Source organism: Taeniopygia guttata, chromosome 2 (genome assembly GCF_048771995.1).
Source record: "Taeniopygia guttata chromosome 2, bTaeGut7.mat, whole genome shotgun sequence".
Lineage (NCBI taxonomy): Eukaryota > Metazoa > Chordata > Aves > Passeriformes > Estrildidae > Taeniopygia > Taeniopygia guttata.
Window position 1 is genome coordinate 76,473,617 of NC_133026.1, and position 19,996 is coordinate 76,493,612.

The 19,996-nt window shown below is 37.9% G+C and overlaps 1 protein-coding gene across 2 annotated transcripts in view; it reads right to left on the minus strand.

Annotated features, from left to right (window-relative positions):
- Positions 1-738: 738 nt before the first annotated feature.
- The window catches only part of BASP1 (brain abundant membrane attached signal protein 1), a 51,049-nt gene continuing 31,791 nt past the window's right edge, over positions 739-19,996 (minus strand). The window contains exon 2 of one of the 2 annotated variants that reach the window (XM_072924011.1): positions 739-2,367. In XM_072924011.1, coding sequence (XP_072780112.1) covers positions 1,627-2,358 — 732 coding nt within the window. In that variant the 5' untranslated portion in view covers positions 2,359-2,367 and the 3' untranslated portion in view covers positions 739-1,626. 2 annotated transcript variants of the gene reach the window in all.

Genomic DNA, 19,996 nt, shown 5'->3' on the forward strand with positions numbered 1-19,996 from the left:
GCTGTGTTTCTATATACCACGGCCGACTACTTTCAGAACTTCTGCTCTGCCCAAAAGTTTACTAATAGGGAGGCCAAATATGCTGCTTTTACTGGTTTTGTGAATCCCAGGCTCTGCACTGAAATCATTGTCTGTATCCACCAATGACACCATTCAGCAGTAAGTGCAATTATTCAGCTATTCTGTTGAATAATAATGAAGAAAATAGGCAAAAGTAGTGAAAAATATGCTGGGCCAAACTCTACTGAACTACACAAGCTTATCCATATTTGAAATACACAGGACTGGCCCTTTGTGGCAGCAGTGGTTTATCTTCTATGTAATAGTAATGGGGAAAAGAACAAAGTGTATCAGCACTAGAAATACTTTAATAGGACTAGGATTAAATTTAATTGCCTCATTTTAAACTATGAGTTTATCAAATCCACTGTCTTAGTCCCAAAAACTCCTTAAAACTCAGTCAACATGCCTGTTGCTCTTCAAAACAGCAAGAGCAATTTTTTTTTCACATGAAAATGCAGGCAAAAGCCATTTCTTCTTTGACTGGGATAAAACATATATGAGATGCACTGTTCATTGGCCACTTCTTCCAACCTCACCTAAGAACACTTGAGTCTGTTGGAGAGTGACTATTTATAGGAAAGTAAACAGCCCCAGACATCCTTCTTCTCTAAGTGTAAGAACCTCCTTTTTCTAGTTCTCAAGGGGTGAAAGTAAAAATTTAATCAGTCTTTACACTTATATATTTTTTAAATTATTTAACTTTTATTACTGTTGCACCATTTATACAATTACATATAATTTCAATGCATCCATTGTACATTTTGTTTTTTCATTTGTTTTCCAATGAGTGTGTGTTGGTGTCTGTGACACAGAATGGAAGAGAAACTGGAACTGCAATGAACGCAGACTTTTTCATTTCCACTGACCAATAAACAGAACTACAGGTGCACCCAACCACGGACATGCATTAACTCGTCATGAGAAATCTAGGTAGGCTAAGTAGGATGAGAATGCTTTTTACTCCCAAAAAATATTTGGAGAGGAAGAATTGGAGGATTGGCATTGAGAAATATGTGGACAGCTAAGTGGGTTTTGTCTGAAAGTTGGCATTCATCCACTGCATAAAAAAAATATCAAAATAAGAAAGGCTGTAAATAAATTAAAAAAAAAAAAAACACAGAAAATACTGCTTTCATAAAGATCTGATTGCCTTGGCACAAACCTAGTGGGCAGAAATAAACGCATCACTCCCAAACCCCATTACAGAACAAAAAGAAGGTTTTGATACACTGGTGGAGTGTATTTTCAGCAGTTCAGATACAAAAAATGTGCTGTACTTTCAGACATCAATTTATTTATTTATTTATTTTAATCCAGGACTTGTGTCAAGTTGGCAGAAAGTATATTAGATATTTCCCCACGAAAATACTATTTGGATTCTCCCCCCTCCCTCCCAACTTGATGGGACATCCTTTTCATTTTTTATCTTCTTTTTTTTTTTTCTTCTTCTTTTCTGGGCAATACGTATTTGCTATTTCAGATCTGAAACAAGTTAGTATAGCTGAAAAAATAAAAAAAAAGACACAGGTTGTTTTAAGTGGTTGTTTCAACAGGCTGTCCAATTTAATCTTGCACTGCTATGGTTTGATCCGAATTAGTCGCTGGAACTTCAGAAGGTTTCACTTCCTCTGGAGGAGCTGCAGGGTCCGAGGCCTTAGCAGTCGAACTAGGTGCTGATGTTGCCACAGGCTCCTTGGAAGAAGGTGCAGCCTCGTTGCTGCTAGGTTTTGAGTCTGAAGCTGGGGCCACTTCACTTCTAGTTTCTTGGGCTGCAGGCGTTGCGGGAGCCTCAGTCTTTTTGGCTTCCCCTTCCTCTTTGTTCTTGTCATCTGCTTTACTGGGAGCTGTGGCTTCTGAAGGCTGGGAAGCTTTTGCATCGGTGCTAGGCTCAGAGGGTTTGGGTGCTTCGCTACTGGCAGCAGGAGCAGAGGCAGCAGTTGGCTCCTCTTTCTTGGGTGCCTGTTCAGTGTTCTTCTGTGGCTCTACTTTTGCATCGACAATAGCCTCTGACTTCTCAGGTTCTGTTTTCTGGGTTTCTTCCTGGGTCACTGTTTTCTCCTTCTCCCCTTCTTTTTCTTCCATCTTATTGGCAGTGACCTGAGTATCCTTTTCTCCCTTCTCCTCCTTGTTGTTCTCCTTCACTTCTGTGGTCTCTGTGGCTTTCTGGGCATCCTCAGCCTCCTTTGGAGTCTCCTCTTCCTCAGTGGCTGCTCCTTCAGCCTTCTTGTCTTTGTCTTTAGCTTTTTCATCATTGACACTGTATCCCTTCTTCTTCTTGCTCAGTTTGCCTCCCATGCTGGAGCTCTGTAACAGAAAAGAGAAAGGGGTTGATTATACAAAGCCCAGTATTCACCACTGAGAGAATCAACAAAGTACAAAGGAAAAATTGACTCTGGTTGCTGAAAGGGAGACCACATGAGGTTTGGTAAGATGTCAGCTGAATGTACCAATGCTGCAGAGCACCATTGCCACTGAGCTTACGTCCTGCTCAAACCAGCAGAATTTCAGTCAGCAAACACCCTTCTACCACATTCCCTTACAAACAGTCCTGTGAGCACCTCTAACCCTGGTTGCAGTTCAGTAGGGAGGAAGGGGACAGAGTAGCAAGAAGTTGCAGGACGATGGAGGACTAATATTACAACCACAATCTTCTGTGGCCTAAGAGTGGAAGTAGAAAAAAGACATATGTATATTCAGGTTGGGGACTAAGTAAATTTGGCTATGAATCGTGACATCCACCCCTGGTTAACACAAAATCCACCATCACTTTAGCAAAGGCTCTGAACCACCTTTTCATTCGGGTTTGGAGAAATCAAATGAAGCCTAGAGTCAGTGAGAAGGCTAACGCAGAAGCCTGCATCTACTCACTATGCCTCGCAGCCTGTTACCCTCGGAGCCAGTTTTTGTAGAGAGCTGATGGTACCAGGGGCCAGGAGCATGTGCTTCCCTCACCCAGAAGAATGTGGGCACCCACATCCGGCAGCCCCAGAAGCAGGAACAGCTCCCACGCATAGTCCCACCTAGCTTTGCAGCTTCCATAGGGATTGCTTGCCCAAAGGCCTACATTCCCACACTCAGCAGGATGGGAGACATGAGCCTGAAGCACAGCAAGACCGCTCCATAAGACAAGACACAAATACAGGCACTTCTGACCACAAGCTTACATAGGGCATGTGACATGATGCAATAAAAAATGGGAGAAGAGAGGAGCATATTTAGAACCTCTGCTCCCAGTTTTCAAGCATGACAAGCAATAACTGCTCAGTTATTTAGAAGCTGACCATGTGTATAACCATATCAGTATTTATATAGACTTTATGTGGGAGTCTTAACTAAGAATACACTAAATCTTTCACAATACTTCAAAGCAAACTTTGTCTATGAAAACAGGAGACACAGATATATTGGAACATTGTTGAAAACAAAAACTCTATGAATGGAGAAAAAAATGCATTTTTGTTATTAAAGAAAATATATAATTCATGATTAGTGAAAGGTTAAGAAAAATATTTCTGTGTTTTCTACTATTTGAAAATAGGAGATGGTGACTTTTTTCAAAGAATTCTCAAACAAATGTTTAATGTAAGAACTTCTCCAAGGAAGAAGAATCATTCTAATTTTCTGTTTTGCACAGGTAGATATAATTGTAGGCTGTATTTTTTTCACACACTTGCTAAAACTGTGAATACAAATTAGTAAAAATTCATATGATTGCTCATAGCAGGCTGAATATAAAGTAATATTACATACAACTAAGAACAAGCTGCCTCTCAGTAGATTATCTGCTACCACAGATACAAGCCCCAGGCAGAGCTCAACAGCCAAATATCCACAAATCTTGGGCAAAATTGAGATATTGTGGTCAGCAGAGATCTTTCTGACTTCAGCTTTCAAAAAGAGTAACAATTTGCAAATACTGTTGAAATGTTATCACACAGCCCTGCAAAATGGTCGTGTGATGGTACTGAAACACTGCTTTATTGTCTGAAATTTTACAGGAACAGCAATAAAAGGATTAACTTCCATAGAGTCACAGCTGAGCAATCTAATCTCTACCTTCATGACAGGGTTATCAGGTTTTTAGGTATTTAGGGCAAACTGTGGACATTAGTTCATTATCTGACAAGTGTGTAGCATTCCAGATTACTCCATAAATATTGCCCTGATTATTGTTCATGTGCAATTTCAACCAAATATTTTGAAAGGGCTTTTGCAAGTCAGTCAGATTGGAGATTTATATTGAAGCTATGTGTGAATCCAAATTTGTAATCCCTAAGTAAGCCTTTACTTGTTTTCCAGCAAAACCCAGGTACAGTGAGCCTAATTTCATTTGTTGTTTCTTTGGCATTTTTCAAGATTTTGCTATTTCATGGATAGTAGTAACATACCACAATTTATATTTCTTTCCGCAACAATATTTTGACCTCAGATATAGTTGGATACAGAATGTCTACGCCAAAGGACCTTTAAAAAGTAGAGAAGCATGCATATGAGAAATGTGCTCCCAAACTAAGAAAATAAATATTCACTGTCTTTGCTTGAAAGTACACTGTGAAATCTCTGTGTTCAATTGGCATCACAGCCAGCTATCTTAAAGTATTGGAGCAGGAGATGAGGAAGAGCTTCAGAGACTACCAATATGGTCTATTAGCAAATATTTACATTGACAAATATCCTGTCATCTTCCAGCAGAGTTTCAACTACTTTATAACAGAATAAATTCACTCTTTGGGATGCTGAATCTCATATCTCCCTGTTAAAATGCTGCCTAGATCATCGTGATAACAGCTATGCCAGGCTATGATGCAAAAGCAGAGTAATCATTGGGGTTATCACCCAGGTAACAATGCTACAAAGTCTCTTTTTTCCCAGATCTGATTTACAAACATTCCTCCTGTCCCCAGACTTCTGATAACACATCTGGGCTTCCCTGTAGCCTTTTTTTCGAAACAGCACCACATGCTCCACTTCTTCAAATAGATGCTGGTCATGTCCCTGTCCCAGCCTGAAGCACAGCTCTGAACCATCCAGTGCAGAGTCTAAAGGTGTGGCAGACACAAAGCAGGCCTTTAAAAGTATTTTAAAATTACAACCATCTATACCTTCAAGAAGACCAGCATGTGAACCTCTACACCTAAGTGTCTCTGTGATTGTGCTGGATATTGTAGTGGGGATAATCCTGCCTAGTACTAAATGAAAGTGAATATCGGTGAAATGTCTCCCAAGTGAAGCAAAGTGCAAAAAGCCATTGAGATGTGAATTCATACAGTGTTAAATCCACTCTGTGTTACTACCTACATGATAACACTTGAAAGAGTACAGACATCTTTCCCATCCCCTCCCCCTACCAAAGGACTAAATTATGAAAAAAATAATTAAGGGGATGCACCCTCTCTTCCAGTGAGACTGGGGTCCTGGGTTCACTGCTCAGCCTCTTCCATTACCCCTGCCCCTCCCTAACCCCATAATCACTGCATTCACCTTGCAAATGATGGACCCAGGACCAAAGTTTGCCTACAACTATTGATCACTATTTAGAAACTGAACCCCAGTAGGTCTTCACTTATTTGCATTTCCATTAACAGGTACAGGTCTTGAGCTATCTTAAGGAGCTGCCAGCTGAACATAATGATCTCTGTAGCAAGCATGTTCCAAATGAATATCCTTGAAAATTTTGGTGCTGAGCAACACTTGTATAAAATGGCACAGCATTTGATGGCTGTGCCTTCTTACTGCTATGAAGAAAAGGGTCTAGAGAGAGGATAGAGTCTAGAAGCCGGTTTTATATAAGGAGTTGCAATATATCAGTAAATTTCAGGGAACTTTGGTGAACAGCTCTGCAGAACTGTACTTCAGAATAGTGAGGGAAAATATAATTGGAAGCTATAATAGACTTTGTCTGCTTCCCAGGCTGGTCAATATATTTTGTATTGCTCTTCTTATGGAAAAAGAAACCAAACCAGAGATCACTGTGTTTGACATTAGAAGAGCTACTCCTTGCAACAGGAGCAAGGATTTCTTCAGTTTCTAGAAGCTGTTATACATTTTGCACATCCTGAAGTTTCTATTCTCCTGCAGGAAGCAGGAACAGAACCAGAGAAGTCGCATAGTTATTTTTCTTATTGTATAGTAGAAATAATCTCTGGGGCGGATTATTTAGATTAAAACATTTTGGGTGTACAGGTCCCCTGGAGAATGTTAAGCACTTTGAAATTTCCATATTTGTGATAATCAAGACTCAAAGATTCAATGTCCATAAGACCATAATGCAAGAGGAAGAAGAACTCATGGAACATTTCAAATTCTCCATCTGAAGACTCATAGACATGAGTCCCTGGAACATGGGCAGCACAAATTTGTACAGTTTGTAAAAAGAATTATTATTTGGAAGTTTTATACTTCAAATTTTTCTTCTATATTGAAAAAGACCCTAGAGTCAGACTCTTATTATCTCTTTAGTCAGTAAAGATTTGTCTGCCCAATTAGTTTTATGTGTTTATAAACTTCTAAACATTTATTTTAGCAGAGGATTTCACACATCATTAAAGAGTCTCACTATTACAAGGCTAGGTTTGCTATCACCCTCCCTCACAGTACTTCGAGCAGGGCAACAGGAAAGGACAAACTCACAGATTGCACCTGATGTTACCTCAGTCTGATTGCCAAAGCTAAACTTTCAAAGCTCCCGTTTGACTGCGTGAAAAGCGTTGGGAGTTCAGTCCATTGCCAGAAAAACCAGTTCAGGAAGACAATAGGTACCTCTGAAATTCCACTGCCTCCAGCGTAGGGCAGGCATGTGTGGTGGGTCAGGCCAAAGTAGCCCTTGTACAAGCCTGTTCCCAGGCATGAGTTATCTCACACTGCCTGCAGACAAAAACGCACATTCCGGGAAAGGCAGGGTTTCAGTGCTCCAAATCAAATGAAATACCGATCCCAGAAACTGCCCCATCCCCCAGGGGCTGAAAAGAAATAGGAAGCTCTTGAAGAAACTATTACCTCTCTGTACCCCATTGATTCACCCCACACCTTCAATAAAAAAAAATAAAAAAAGGCAAAAAGTTTTAATTAAGGGATACATATGGGAACTGAAAGAAACAAGGGGTATGCAAATGCTGGTTTTGAAAGATTTTCTGAAATTTTTATGAAAGAAAAATACCCAAAACTTACTGCTTCTCAAAATATGCAGTAGAATTTCATGCTCCCCGTTATACTTACACACACTCAAGAGACATTCCCATCCTTGCCAGGTCAATCAGTTTTCCAGGTTAATGTTAGAAAACGTCTGTTAGCATAATCTCAGATAAATTTGTTACTAATATAGCTAACTTATTATTGTTGATATTAGACTTAAATTATGAGAGTTAAAATAATTTTAGCACACTGCAGGCTGATGTAAAATTATCTCTGTCTATTTAAGAACTCGTACATTAAAATCTGCTTCATTTGAGAAGCTAATACAGCAAGTTATCAGAAAAGTTAACAATCACATGACAATTTTTTGGAGACCAAATTAAAAAATTGTACCTGAGATACTGTTAAGATTTATGTGATTTTGGTCAGAGATGTGTATTAATTAATCAATTAGGAACCAAATTTTCCAAGAACAGATGAAGACTGGTGGTCAGCAGTTTCATAACAGCTAAAGGTATTGCCAGAACTATAAATTCATAGACTACCAACCTGAGACCACAAGTACTTCACACTTGTATCCACCATTGCACCACAATTTTACACATACATTGCGTGTAAAAAAGGTAGCTAGCTAGGCAGAATAAAAGTAAAATTTGTCCATTATTTGATCAAAGACTGATGAAGATTTTATGGGTTACTTTGAAAGGCACTGTTGGAGACTCTGGACTTGCAGCCTTCTGACTTGGAGGGCCCTACAGATGAGGAAGCTGGGTGCACAACACTGACTAAAGATTCAATACTCAGCCTGACTGTGGTCAGACAGCAGCACTCCCTTTGCTGTAGGAGGGTCTGTGGGAACAAGAACGTGACAGCACTGCCTTATGCAGTCTGTGTGTCTCACTCCATGAGAGCCACTTGAGTGAAGTATTGACCTGTGTGCTGTAGTCACTCTGTAGGAGCAGGTCCCCATATATAATACACCTAATTTCCACAATGCACAAGTAGCCTCTCCAGCTACAGAGCCATCTTGCAGAACACATAAGCTGAAAACATGGGTCATTCTTGCCTTCCTGAGTCAATGAGCAGCATGGAAGGAATGCTCTGCTTTACACAAATTCCCTCCTCACCCCCTGGCAAGTCTGTGCTTTGTAAGCAGAGATAATGTCTTTTGTTAGACCACCTCACACGGAGAGAGATAACAGCACCCCTATTCTCCTTAGACAGTTGTCTACAACTGACACATTTTCATGTTAGTTTTCTTCTTTATTTTCCTACTGCTGGTTTCAAAGCATAATTGCAGTGTTTTGCCACGTGTGGGCTTTTTTCACTGATCCAACACAGAACTACTCTGCCCAGCAGTGCAGATACAACTTCCAGCACGTTCAGTTTCATCCCTGGCAGCAAATCCAAGGCTTGTTTGCATTCTGTATAACAAAACCAAGTCATATTAAAAACTGAGCAAAAAAGAAGCAGCATAAAATATATTATTTTCACAGTGCAGTGGATGTATTGCTTAGCTTTGTATTCTGTTCATCTGATGCTCTCATTGCTTAAATTAAAAATGTTGCCATCAATTTCTATTTATTTGCCTCATCTGCTCCATTCTGTCTACCAGTCTTCTTACAGATTCAAGACCCATTCAAAGCATTTCTCCTATATTCATATTACCTGCATATATTCTCTTTGTTGAATAATGAAAGCAGCTTGCAGACATGCTCGTGCAGGCACACACATAGAGCCAAAACTCAGCCTGCCCCAGAGTAAGATCTTAATCACACTATTGTTAGGCACATGATTGGAAGAGGAAACTCTGCTATAAACACCTGCTTTGCAAAGACTGAAATTAACCTTACAAGAACGCATCACATAGAAACAGCTTGCAGAATTCAAATAACCTGAAAGACTAAGCCAAGACATATAAGCAAATGCCGTCTCTTTCTTGTTTCTAAATTGCCACATCATTTTGGGGTTTGCGCATGTGTCCTCAACAGCCGGTTTAATAAATATTTTGTATTAGCCAGTTTTTTAACCTGTATCCTAGAATAGTAGGTAATGATTCAAATTTCAGAGGTGGTTATTACCCACATCTTTGAAGCTGTTTAGGTCCCAGGACATGCAACATTGAGGGAGACATGAGATTCCACACATATTATTCCAGTTATGGCCAGCCACTTTTTGCCTCCCTCAAATAACACACAAGGGGATAAAAGCCTAGATAATGGGATGATTTCCTTTTAAATCATATTTTGTTTGAATTCTGTCCCTCCAGTGCAATCCCTACCATGATCTCAACACCACAAATATGCTTGGCTTGTAGACCCAGGTACAGTTCATCCTTTGGGTGCCTCCAAAGACTACATTAAAAATGTGACCGTCAAATGCTAGTAAGCAAGGAAAACATTATCCTCCTCCACACTACAGTTCTACTGAAGAGCACTGGTGGGAAGACCTCATTCCTGAAGGGACTTCACATTGGAAAAGCAAAGGAAGCTTAACACCTATAGCTTATATTTTTCTAGCCTCTTCCTGATCTAAGAACAGTCTGGAGAACATGAAGAGAATTGAAACTCATGCTTTCTATACTAAAAAAAGAAATTATCATATGATCCTAATTCCCACATTTTCTTCAATAGCAAAAGTTCTTGGTTTACTGTTTGTATAAATAGTAAACTTACCTGTCATTTCTTAAAATAGTCATGGAGAGCCACATTCACATTCTGAATAAGGCATTTGGGTATTTAACTAGGGAACTCTCACTAGAGAAAATTATTTATGGGGATCTATATTTGCATTTTATTTGTCTAACATTCCACACTCAAAAACACCTCTATTTCTTTAATGCCCATTTAAATAGTCAACCTAGTTTTAATCAAACTTGAAAGAGTAGTTAGAATATTAATTACAGTATGCTATAAGAAATAGGTGCATTAGCTTTGAAATCTAGGAATTATGAGTTTTGCTTTGAAAATGGATTCTCCAAGTCATTTCTAAATTCTTCCTTATTTTTGTTTTCCATCTCATGGTACTGCTCACTGAAAAAAAACCAATGGCTGTAAAAAAACATTCTTAAACCCTGGTAAGAAAGCATCCTATACCTAGGAACAGAACTTTTAACAGACAGCCAGACCAAGGATAGGTCATGGCAATCCTTAGACTATGCAATTTACATTTTCTGTTTGCATGACACCCTCAGCACAAGGAATGAATCTCCAGTTCTCAGTTTTGGTTTTCATTTTTAAATGTGAGGCACATGGACTGCAACACACCATTTCTGACTGCAGTACACAACTCCACAATTGCACCACTGAAAGGAGGAAAACAGGGAACCAAGACCAGCCACAACTGAATTAATGCAGCACCTGCTGCTGCTGTGCATATCATGGTGTTCATGAGAGCACTGAAAGCTCTTCCTTCCAAAATACACAGTATTTAATTCACCCAGCAAAACAAACCAAAAAATAGCAATTTAAATAAAATATTTATTGTTGACTCCTTTATTCCATTACATAACTCTTTAAGTATTTTAAGATTTATTATCTAGTTAACATATTCTCTGTCTGCTTCTATCTGTTTTAGCTCTATATTGAGCTGCAGGAATAGATTTTCTCTCCTTTTCCTCAAAAGGAAATGATTGCACATCCACTTGGTGCTCCTGGATGTACCACATTTTTGGATTTAGACATCAGAAGAGGTTGGCTGATTTTAAAAGAACACTGACAGCTCTTTTCTCCCAAAGAACATGCATCTACTTCAGTCACTGATGTTGTGCCCATCCTCCCAGTAACCTCAGACCTGAACACAGCAACAGCATTCCTCAACAATTAAGGCATATGCAAAAATCACAGGAAAAAAACAATTTCATCCTCCACTTAATACACAATTCCTAATGACAGTTAAATTAGTAATTGAAACATTATTCCAAAAGTGCCTGTACATCTAACATGACATTAGAAAGCTGAGCATGCTTACATCTTTAGGATAGTGTTACACATCATGCCTCTGGTGGAATTTAACCTCCTGTAAGCAACCAGCACAAAGCCTACTCACTACCTCAGCAGCACTTACAGTGTATTTTACACCAACTCCCTGAAGAGCTGCTGCATTTCTTCTTGGAATAAAAATTTCTTACTTTCAGTCCTGTGTACAAAGATTCATTTTAAACAAAAAATGTTGTACTGAAGTCGACATATTCAAGTCAAGTCATGCCTTGCATAACATCAAAACTACCTATAATTAAACCTGTGAGACTTTGGGCTGAATTGCAAGTATTTCTCATGTTGCTAGGAAAAAGTCTTAACCGTGATCACAGTATCAGTGTCAACAGCTTATCAGCTCTCAGCTTCTCACAGTTCTGTTGTAATAACATCTTCTAGTAAAGACAAGCTCAAAAGAAATCGGGAAAATGGAAGATGGAATGCTCAACACCTTGGAAAACTTTATGTATTTGTGTTCCTGAGCAGTCATTTGTGCCATATACATATTCTACCAGACTGCAGCTTTGTCTATTATATTAAGTTTTTCACTTTGGTCTCTTTCACTTCCTGGTTCTCACACTAGCACAATATGCAGGTTATTTTTTTCTAAACCAGCATACATTAAGACAAAAGAAAATCTCATATTCAAGACTTTCTTTTTGATCTTATTTTGAATGCATGTTTGGTACTGCATTTTGACTTTTTTCTTCCCCCCTGCCCTCTTTTTTTAAACAAAATATTACATTCAAGTTGATTTACAAGTTTCACTTTAGCCACTGGGGGAAGTTTATCAAAATGACATGGAACAGGTACTCAAAAACCACTGAAAGAAAAGAGAATTAACCAGCTAATTTTTATTTGTGTCTCATCTTTCTCAATCTTTTCCACCAGTATTCATTTGCACTCCTCTAATGACTTAAAAATACCAAGACATCTTAGGCAATCGTTAATTAAGACTTGCAATATTCTCCAAACACTGAGAAATGAGAGCTGTATTTCCTGACACAGATGGAGAACCATAGGTATGCATCTATGACCACTGTCAGTGGACCCTTTTACACTCCTTCAGTGCCACATGATGCTAATAAGATAAAGTGTATTCTGTGTGGGCCAGAGGGTTGAGAGGAAAGAACCACTGTTTCCTTTTTGATTTCAGTGGTGCAAGACAACAGTGGGAACTGCAGAACAAAACCAACATCTGTTAGAGAGTTTCATCTCCTGATCCAACAGGGTAAAGGTCAGCTTTAAAAAATTCACTTTAAAAACATAAAGTGTTTCTAATCATCCCAAAGTAAGAGCCATGGCAGGCAGTAAGCTGTACCATGTCACATTTTAAGCGTTTAGACATCAGCTTGGATTCAAGACTCTCAGGCTTAGACTGGTTGCCTAACTTCTTTCTGAAATCTTCACTGGCTGTACTCTTTTCTTTTTGCTTGTTTTGGTTCAGGTTATATTGGGATGTCTGATCAGCTCTGCTAGAGGGAAGGTTACATAAGACCAGAGGGAAACAAGTCCATTTGGCAAGATATGAAGTGAGCAGCTAGTGCAATTCATGAATTGCACTAAGAGATTTATGTTCAAACCAGGAAAGGCAGAAATCCAATTTAATAGATACTCAGACAGGACCATTCCAAGCTAGCAACTACCCAAAAAGAACATCATTGCAGCAGCAATGAAAGCTAGAAATCAGGAAAGTTGATCAGATGCACATCTCCTCTCAATAAAATAGCTTAGTTTACATTTCCATTTAAGTATCAGTAGGAAATCTGTCCATAAGAGCTATCAAATTTAAACTCACTAAATGAAAGCAAAAATAATTTTGCAGGGAGGGCTGTGGAGCTGGATGCCCTTTTCCACCCACTCACCTGAGCATTAACTTGCATTTTGTCAATGAATTTAGTTATACCTAATATGGCCACAATTCAATTTTAGCAGTTCAGAATCCATACCAATTGTCTTTGATGATACAGCTCTTAGATGGACCTCCATCAAGGCTGTATGTAGGCCACTTTGCAATTTTGGTCACCTCATACAATATGCCAGAAGAAAATTTACTTTCCAATGCCCATATGCTATTTATAGAGAATTCTTACAGTCATTCCTTCAGTTTAAGAAGATTTCAGCCCATGGCTATGTGGAAAATTATTTATCCTTACCAAAGAAGGTAAGCACACATCAACATAAAGTATAACCAAGCAATTTCAGGATTTAAATGAGAGAAATCTATCAAAGCAATGGTGACTTCAGAAATATGGAAAATTGGTTTTCATTTTTCAAGACAGAGCCATAAATAAAAAGCAAAATACCACTAGAAAGGTTCTGCTAGCTGTTTCAGCACTAATATATTTTAGTAGTAGCCCATGTTTCAAACCAGCACCGCAGCTCCATTTCTCTGCCCCCCATACTAGCAGATACATGGAACCCAACTGTGCCCCAGGAAGCCCATGTTGTAGGAGTAAGAGGATATAAATTAATTTTAATTCCATTAACAGAACACAGCTGCTACAACTCCCAAAAGTAGCTGGCTTTTCCAGAGGCTTTTTATAATCAGTTCTGGCTGGTGAGGTAGCAGTGGGCAAACTGGCCAACACTTCAATTAGGGGATTTTTCCCTTTCTTCTCTAGCAGGTCAGCTGGTGGAACAAGGCTCCTGCATTCCCCTGTGAGACGTCATCAAGAAATGTGAACTGAGTGAATGCCTCTGCCCTGCTGCCTCATCTCTGGCTCCTAGAGTTTGCAATGCATTTTCTTGGGCACTGGAGAGAGGGAGCTACACTTCATAAACTTCAAGATGCTGGCTGTCAGGAGCGAAGAGGCATATAGCTCTGCAGAAATCATGTTCACAGTTCTTCTCACTGCAGTTTTCTGGGTAATCCCCCCATATGCACAATCTGAGCACTAAATTCACACATCTCAAACAAGGGGTCTGGGTTAAAATATGATTCAAACATATTAAAGTCTCTTATCCATATTTGGAAATATTACTTTCAAAGGTCTCATCCCAAAAAATGCCAAGTGAGACAGTTTCAAGAAATATGTCACAAGAAACACCTAACTATTTTAAGAACATTTACAACTCCAAATATATTCCTTTCAGTTTCTTACCTACCTCTATCTCTTACTTTCTGTATTTCTTTTATTTTTAATCACAGGTAACTGGTAAGCAATTCCACAGGTAAGGTTGTTCAATGATTTACACATAAACAAAAAAAAAATTATTTTTTTACAGAAATTCCCAATTTCCATGTCCACTTTCAGCTCAGTAATTCTTCACTGTAAGTGGACAAATCTTCTATTTAAGTATTTATTTGTTTTTGCAACATGGTGTTTAAAAATAAGTTTCCTTTTCAAATTCTACTCTGTGTGAATATGAGTCTAAAACGTTGCGATTCTTTTATGTTGCTTGACAATGATTTCAAACTCTGCTCGTTACAAACTTCTCCTCACAGAATCTGACATGAGCCACTTCATTCCAAAAGAGAATCATACAGAAAGAAATATTCTTCTTACTCAGGACAACTTAGATAAATAATGCAAAACTGCAACCACCCCATCACATTTTCCCTAGAATCACAACATGCTCATTTACAGTAGGAGGCATCTGATTCTTAGAAGGGAAATAGCCATCTTAGAGCAGTGGGACAATATTCTTTGGTTTAAGCCTCTGGGACCTGTCATAGTACAAAAGTGTACCATGGTAAAAACTACAGATGAGGTTTTCCTTTCAAAGCAGACATATATCACTGCACTAAAACTGTGACACATCACAAAGTCATAAGATTGCCTCTTTCCCTCTTTCTATTTTCAGAGATCCACAGCAGCCTGAGGTCAGAGGAGGCAAGAACCCAAAATCTACTCAATCTTTCCCAGTTTCTCTTGCATGGAAGGCCATCTAATATGCAGCCCAACTTCCCCATTTCCAAAATGGGATAACATTGCTTTTCATCCTCGGAAAAGCTCCGCCTGATGCCAGTAGCTGCTGTAAGGGCTGAGAGATATTTCTCCTTGTTTTAGAAAGCAAGCCCATTCCATATGATTCCTTCACCCCAGTTCTCTCTTAGAGAAGGCTGTTTTTCTGCATATTGGCACTGTACTGAATTGCTGGCTCTGAAGCTTCCCACTGTACACCACATACAAGAACAGCATAATAAGCAAGTCACTCATGGTGATTTTACAGTACTATATTAATACTGCATTAAGCAGTTGTAAAGCATTTCTGACCAATTTCAGGTATTGCTGAAAAATCCTTCTGGAACCAAGCTCCTTCACATTTATGCCTTTAGGCTGAGAACATCTGTACAAGGACATTTTGATTTATAGTTCCAAATATGCACACTTCGCTCAGTTATGGTTGACTTGCTGAGGAGGATTTTTTCTCAAGCTAAGAAAGCTCAGGTGTATCCAGCTGGATGAAGATGTAGCTACTGCTTGGCATCCATGTTAGTGCTTTATTGAAGACAGATGTAAGAAAACAAAGTCATTTTTTCTCAAACAGAAAATTTTGAATTTTCGAAAAACAACTATAATCCCTTTTTAATCTGCTTTCATTATGTCTCTGGGCATTGGACACATTCTCATCACTGCTATATTTATTTTATGTTTATCAATTAGATGCACTTCTCTGTTAAAATGACATCCCTTTTAGGAGTGATTATTCATATTTGAACAGATACAAGAGGAAGTTCTAAATTGGTTCACTAACTTTCCAAGATCTTTTTAAAGATTACACAAGTTTGAAAATTCTGAGTTATATTTGTCACATTCTGCATAAGCTTCCTTTCCTACCCACAGATCTGAGCTGTAGCAATTACATTATTATAGTCATAGAAAGTAATTAAAATCCGAAGTGTCTTCCTTTAAAGTGTGATTAAGCATCAAGTAGACACTGCAACACAGCACTGCTGGAGATGATATTCAACAGAACAGGATATGAAATAATCATCTGAAAGAAATGGCAGAAATTAGGGATTTGAAGGGTAACAAATTTAGGTACATTCCCCTCTAAAACAGTACTCAAACTAGTTTCTGCTCTGGAATTTTAGAAGTCTTGGTAAGTAAATCAAGATCAGCAGTACAAATTTGACCAGATCAGTATCAAGGAAATAAAGAACAGCCCCACAGCTCTCAATTCTGTCCCTCAGTTCTTGCACTGAGGGACAGAGAGCTACAAAGGACTGCAGGCCAGGCTCAGAGGAACAAACTGAATTTGTGGGCCGCTAACTTTGTACATTTTGATTTGTTTTTTTTAAATTATGAATAGATTATGTGGCACTGAGGGACATGCTTCCTGCTGAACTTTCCAGTGCTGGGTTAAGGGTTGGACTCAATGATCCTAGAGGTCTTTTCCAGCCTAAATGTTCCTATGAGTTTATGTTTCTACAGGTTATGTCAGAACATTTACATTACATAACCACAAGTCTTTTGAAAACATACTTTCCATGTAAAAAAGTTCAAAAGTTACAAAGGAAAACAGAAAAAAAATTAGAGGCTTTTTTTTTTTCTTTAAAACTAAAAGAAAACGACTTTCATTATCATATTTATCAGAGACCAGTCAGGAAATGTGTGTCAAAAAAAATATTATAGATTCTAGCTTGAGAAAGAAGAGAGCTTAAAATAAATAAATAATATAGGATCCTAACCAAATTACTCAGCTTCAAATGTACTCAGTTTCGATGAACTCTTGTATTTGTAAGTTGACAAGTCATAATTTTATCATAAACGCAAAGCATTTGGATTTTTTTAAATCATCAACTCTAGTACTAATTACAAAAAAAAATTTAGATTTCACTTCTAATCTTGGATTAAGTAAGAAAAGTCTTGAAAGAGTCCTAAAACATAAGGCAATTTTTGTCTCATGATTTCTTACAATATCATTCATTTTAAATCTTTATGCCTGGGAATACTGCATGCTTGCAAGAAAGGTATGTGAAACATTCATTTTAAAAATGGATGTCAATTTATTTCAATCATTCATACTTGTTAGGCTGGTATTCAGATAAGTTCAAGAAACACAAGAGTCCTTGAAATTTATTTTTAAATTTGTGTGAGTGTTCTTAGCATGCTTTGTTCTGGCAAGTTAACTGTACATATTCAGAAGCCAAGATATGCAGCACCATTTAAAATAAAGGACTGTATAACAAGGCCATAGAGAAGACTTGTCATCTACAAGCTAGATATAGTGAATCACTGTGAAACAATCTATGCCATTAACTCCATTAACTCTCCAACTACTGAGCGTTCTGACATAAATTTCTTTGCTCATTCACACATTACTAATATTTTTATTTTTGGTGCTCTTGAGTGGTTTTCCAGGTGGAATACTATAACAATAATAGGGGTTTATTTATTTTATTTATAGAATTCAATTCATCCACAAATGAAAACAGGAATTTTACCTGGCTGCTTATTAGGCCATTTCAACTTTTTTTCCTGGATATTTTTGAGCATCTTTTTTTGTATCTCATCCTTATTTTTAGAAACTGGCAAATAATAATTTGCTATTAGACAAGATTAAAAGAGCAGTTCTAAAATCCGTTCAGAGTAATGTGGTAATTCAGATATAAATCAGTGTGCAATTTTAGTATTGCTGAAGAGATGGGAGCTTCCTCACATCTTTTTAAGTTCCAGATTTTATTTGCATTAATCATTAATTACCTTTTCAAAATTCAGTTGAGGGGTCTTGAGAGTTTTTCATTATGATCTTTTCCTCAAAGACAACAATAGATAGTGCAAAGCAAAAACTCAGTCTTTACAAAATGCCATCATCGTTAAGAATGATTTTACAGTTTGACTCAACTACAAAAAAAAAAAAGCTTAGAAATGCTGAACAAAAGTGATCTGCAATGAATGTCTGTAATTCAGTACTCAAATAAGTATTAAAAAACTAAGTTTTATATTTAGGAAGGTGGAATTTAACTGTGATCTTTAATCATGTCTCCAGCATTTACTAGTACAATCCTCTTTCCATAAAAAAAACAGTAAGACAGCACTGTCTGCTTGTTCTATGAATGAAGTTCAAAGATGGAGCAAAGAATACTTAAGCAGATGCTCTGAAGCCAATTGTCTTTGTTCAACCTAAAATTCAACATTTTTTTTTTTTAAATCAAGTGTTCCATATGCAGCCCAACTGTATGACATCTACAGTTACTCAGTTGCAGGGCTCAGTTGCCAGAAACATGCTCATACTACCAAGCAGCAGCTGGAAAACATTAGTCTCAATGGCAAACCTGGGTGAATATCAATATCTGCAAGCTAACAGCCAAATAAAAGAAATATTGCAGCTATACATGACCACCTGCCTATACAGATTGAAAGCAATTAAGTCTCTTCTCAGCTGAGCGTCATCCTCCACAGATCATTGTAATGACTTTCTAACAGCATTTAGAAAGTTAGGGGAAGCAAATTTTTTACATTTGCAAGATACACCACAATTTCTCCACTGTAAATTGCTGAGATTTTCAGCCTCTCCTTGACTAGCACCTCAGCACAATGCTGAGTAGCAGAATGCACCACAGAGCCTGTGAAAGTTCAGCACATGGAACAAAAGAGTCAATGCTCAGCTGCAAAAACATTCAACAATTAATTAAATATTTAGCTACAGAAGGATGAAATTATAAGCCTGAGTTTCCATTACCCTTCTGTAACTCTGCCTTGGATCTGTCTAAGAAAATATAAAGACCTGTCATCCCTCATATGACATGATCAAACCACTTTACAGCTCTGTTAATAGACAGAAGAGAGCAACCGGAAAACAACTATGCACGTACGCATTTTTTGTATTAAAAAAGAGAGACATTAGAGCATGATTGCAATTAAAATTGCCAGGAAACAAAATCTGAAGTTTGTAAAGAGGTAACAATATCTGAGAAGAGTGTTTTTTCCCCTTCCCTTGGTACAAGAGAGGAAGTAGAGGGAAAAAAAAAATAAAAGAACAAAAGAGGAAATGTTAAATGTTACCACTCTCCATTCCCATTCAGATGTGGGGGACTTCATCAAGCCTGTCAGTCTGCACTTATTTTAAATTAATGGCTACCAACAGAAAATAGGAATGCATCACTGAAATGTTTATTTTCCCTTCAACACCTCATATGGAAGTCTTGCAGCTTTGAAAGGGTCCATGCTCCACTGCTGATTTTGCTAAGATTTGAGAGACCACCAGCACTTCAGTGCTCATTGCAGATTTATAAGTAGTATGGGATGAATAAATAATCACAGCCTAAAACAATGATGTCTACATGAAGACACTTTTCTAGAATTATTGTATGAACAGCTCCAAGCCATACCTTTATTCTTGGAGCATGATATTGCTAGGAGGTTTCTGTAGCACTAAGGAGACAGATATTAGCATAATATCAGATATTACTATGAATTTGGTAGTATAGGTTCATGGAGGTTATTATTCCTGTTCACCTAAATCCTCCTAAATTTTCACTCTACTTTAAGTGCAAAAAGAAAATAAAACATACACTCTCCTACCACACTTTTTCCCCCCGAGAAGACACAGGACTTTGCATCTCATCTGGATTTGGTATCATGAGGTAATACTGCATAGGAGACCTAGAAGCCTGAACAACCTACACTTAGCTAATGCAATGGGAAATAACATTTGTTTAGTAGTTCTTTTGTTCCAGGCTATGTTTTAACTCTTTTCTACAGCAGTGTTTTAGATATCAAAATTATTAAGGCATTAGGGCACTAATCTGGACATTACAAGCATAGTTACCAAGGAAAGCTCTTATGTAGAATCTGCAAGTTAAAGGTACAGAGGAAAGTTAAACCACAGATTTACACTAAGACTACTAGCCAGAACATAAGGTACTGAAGAAAGAG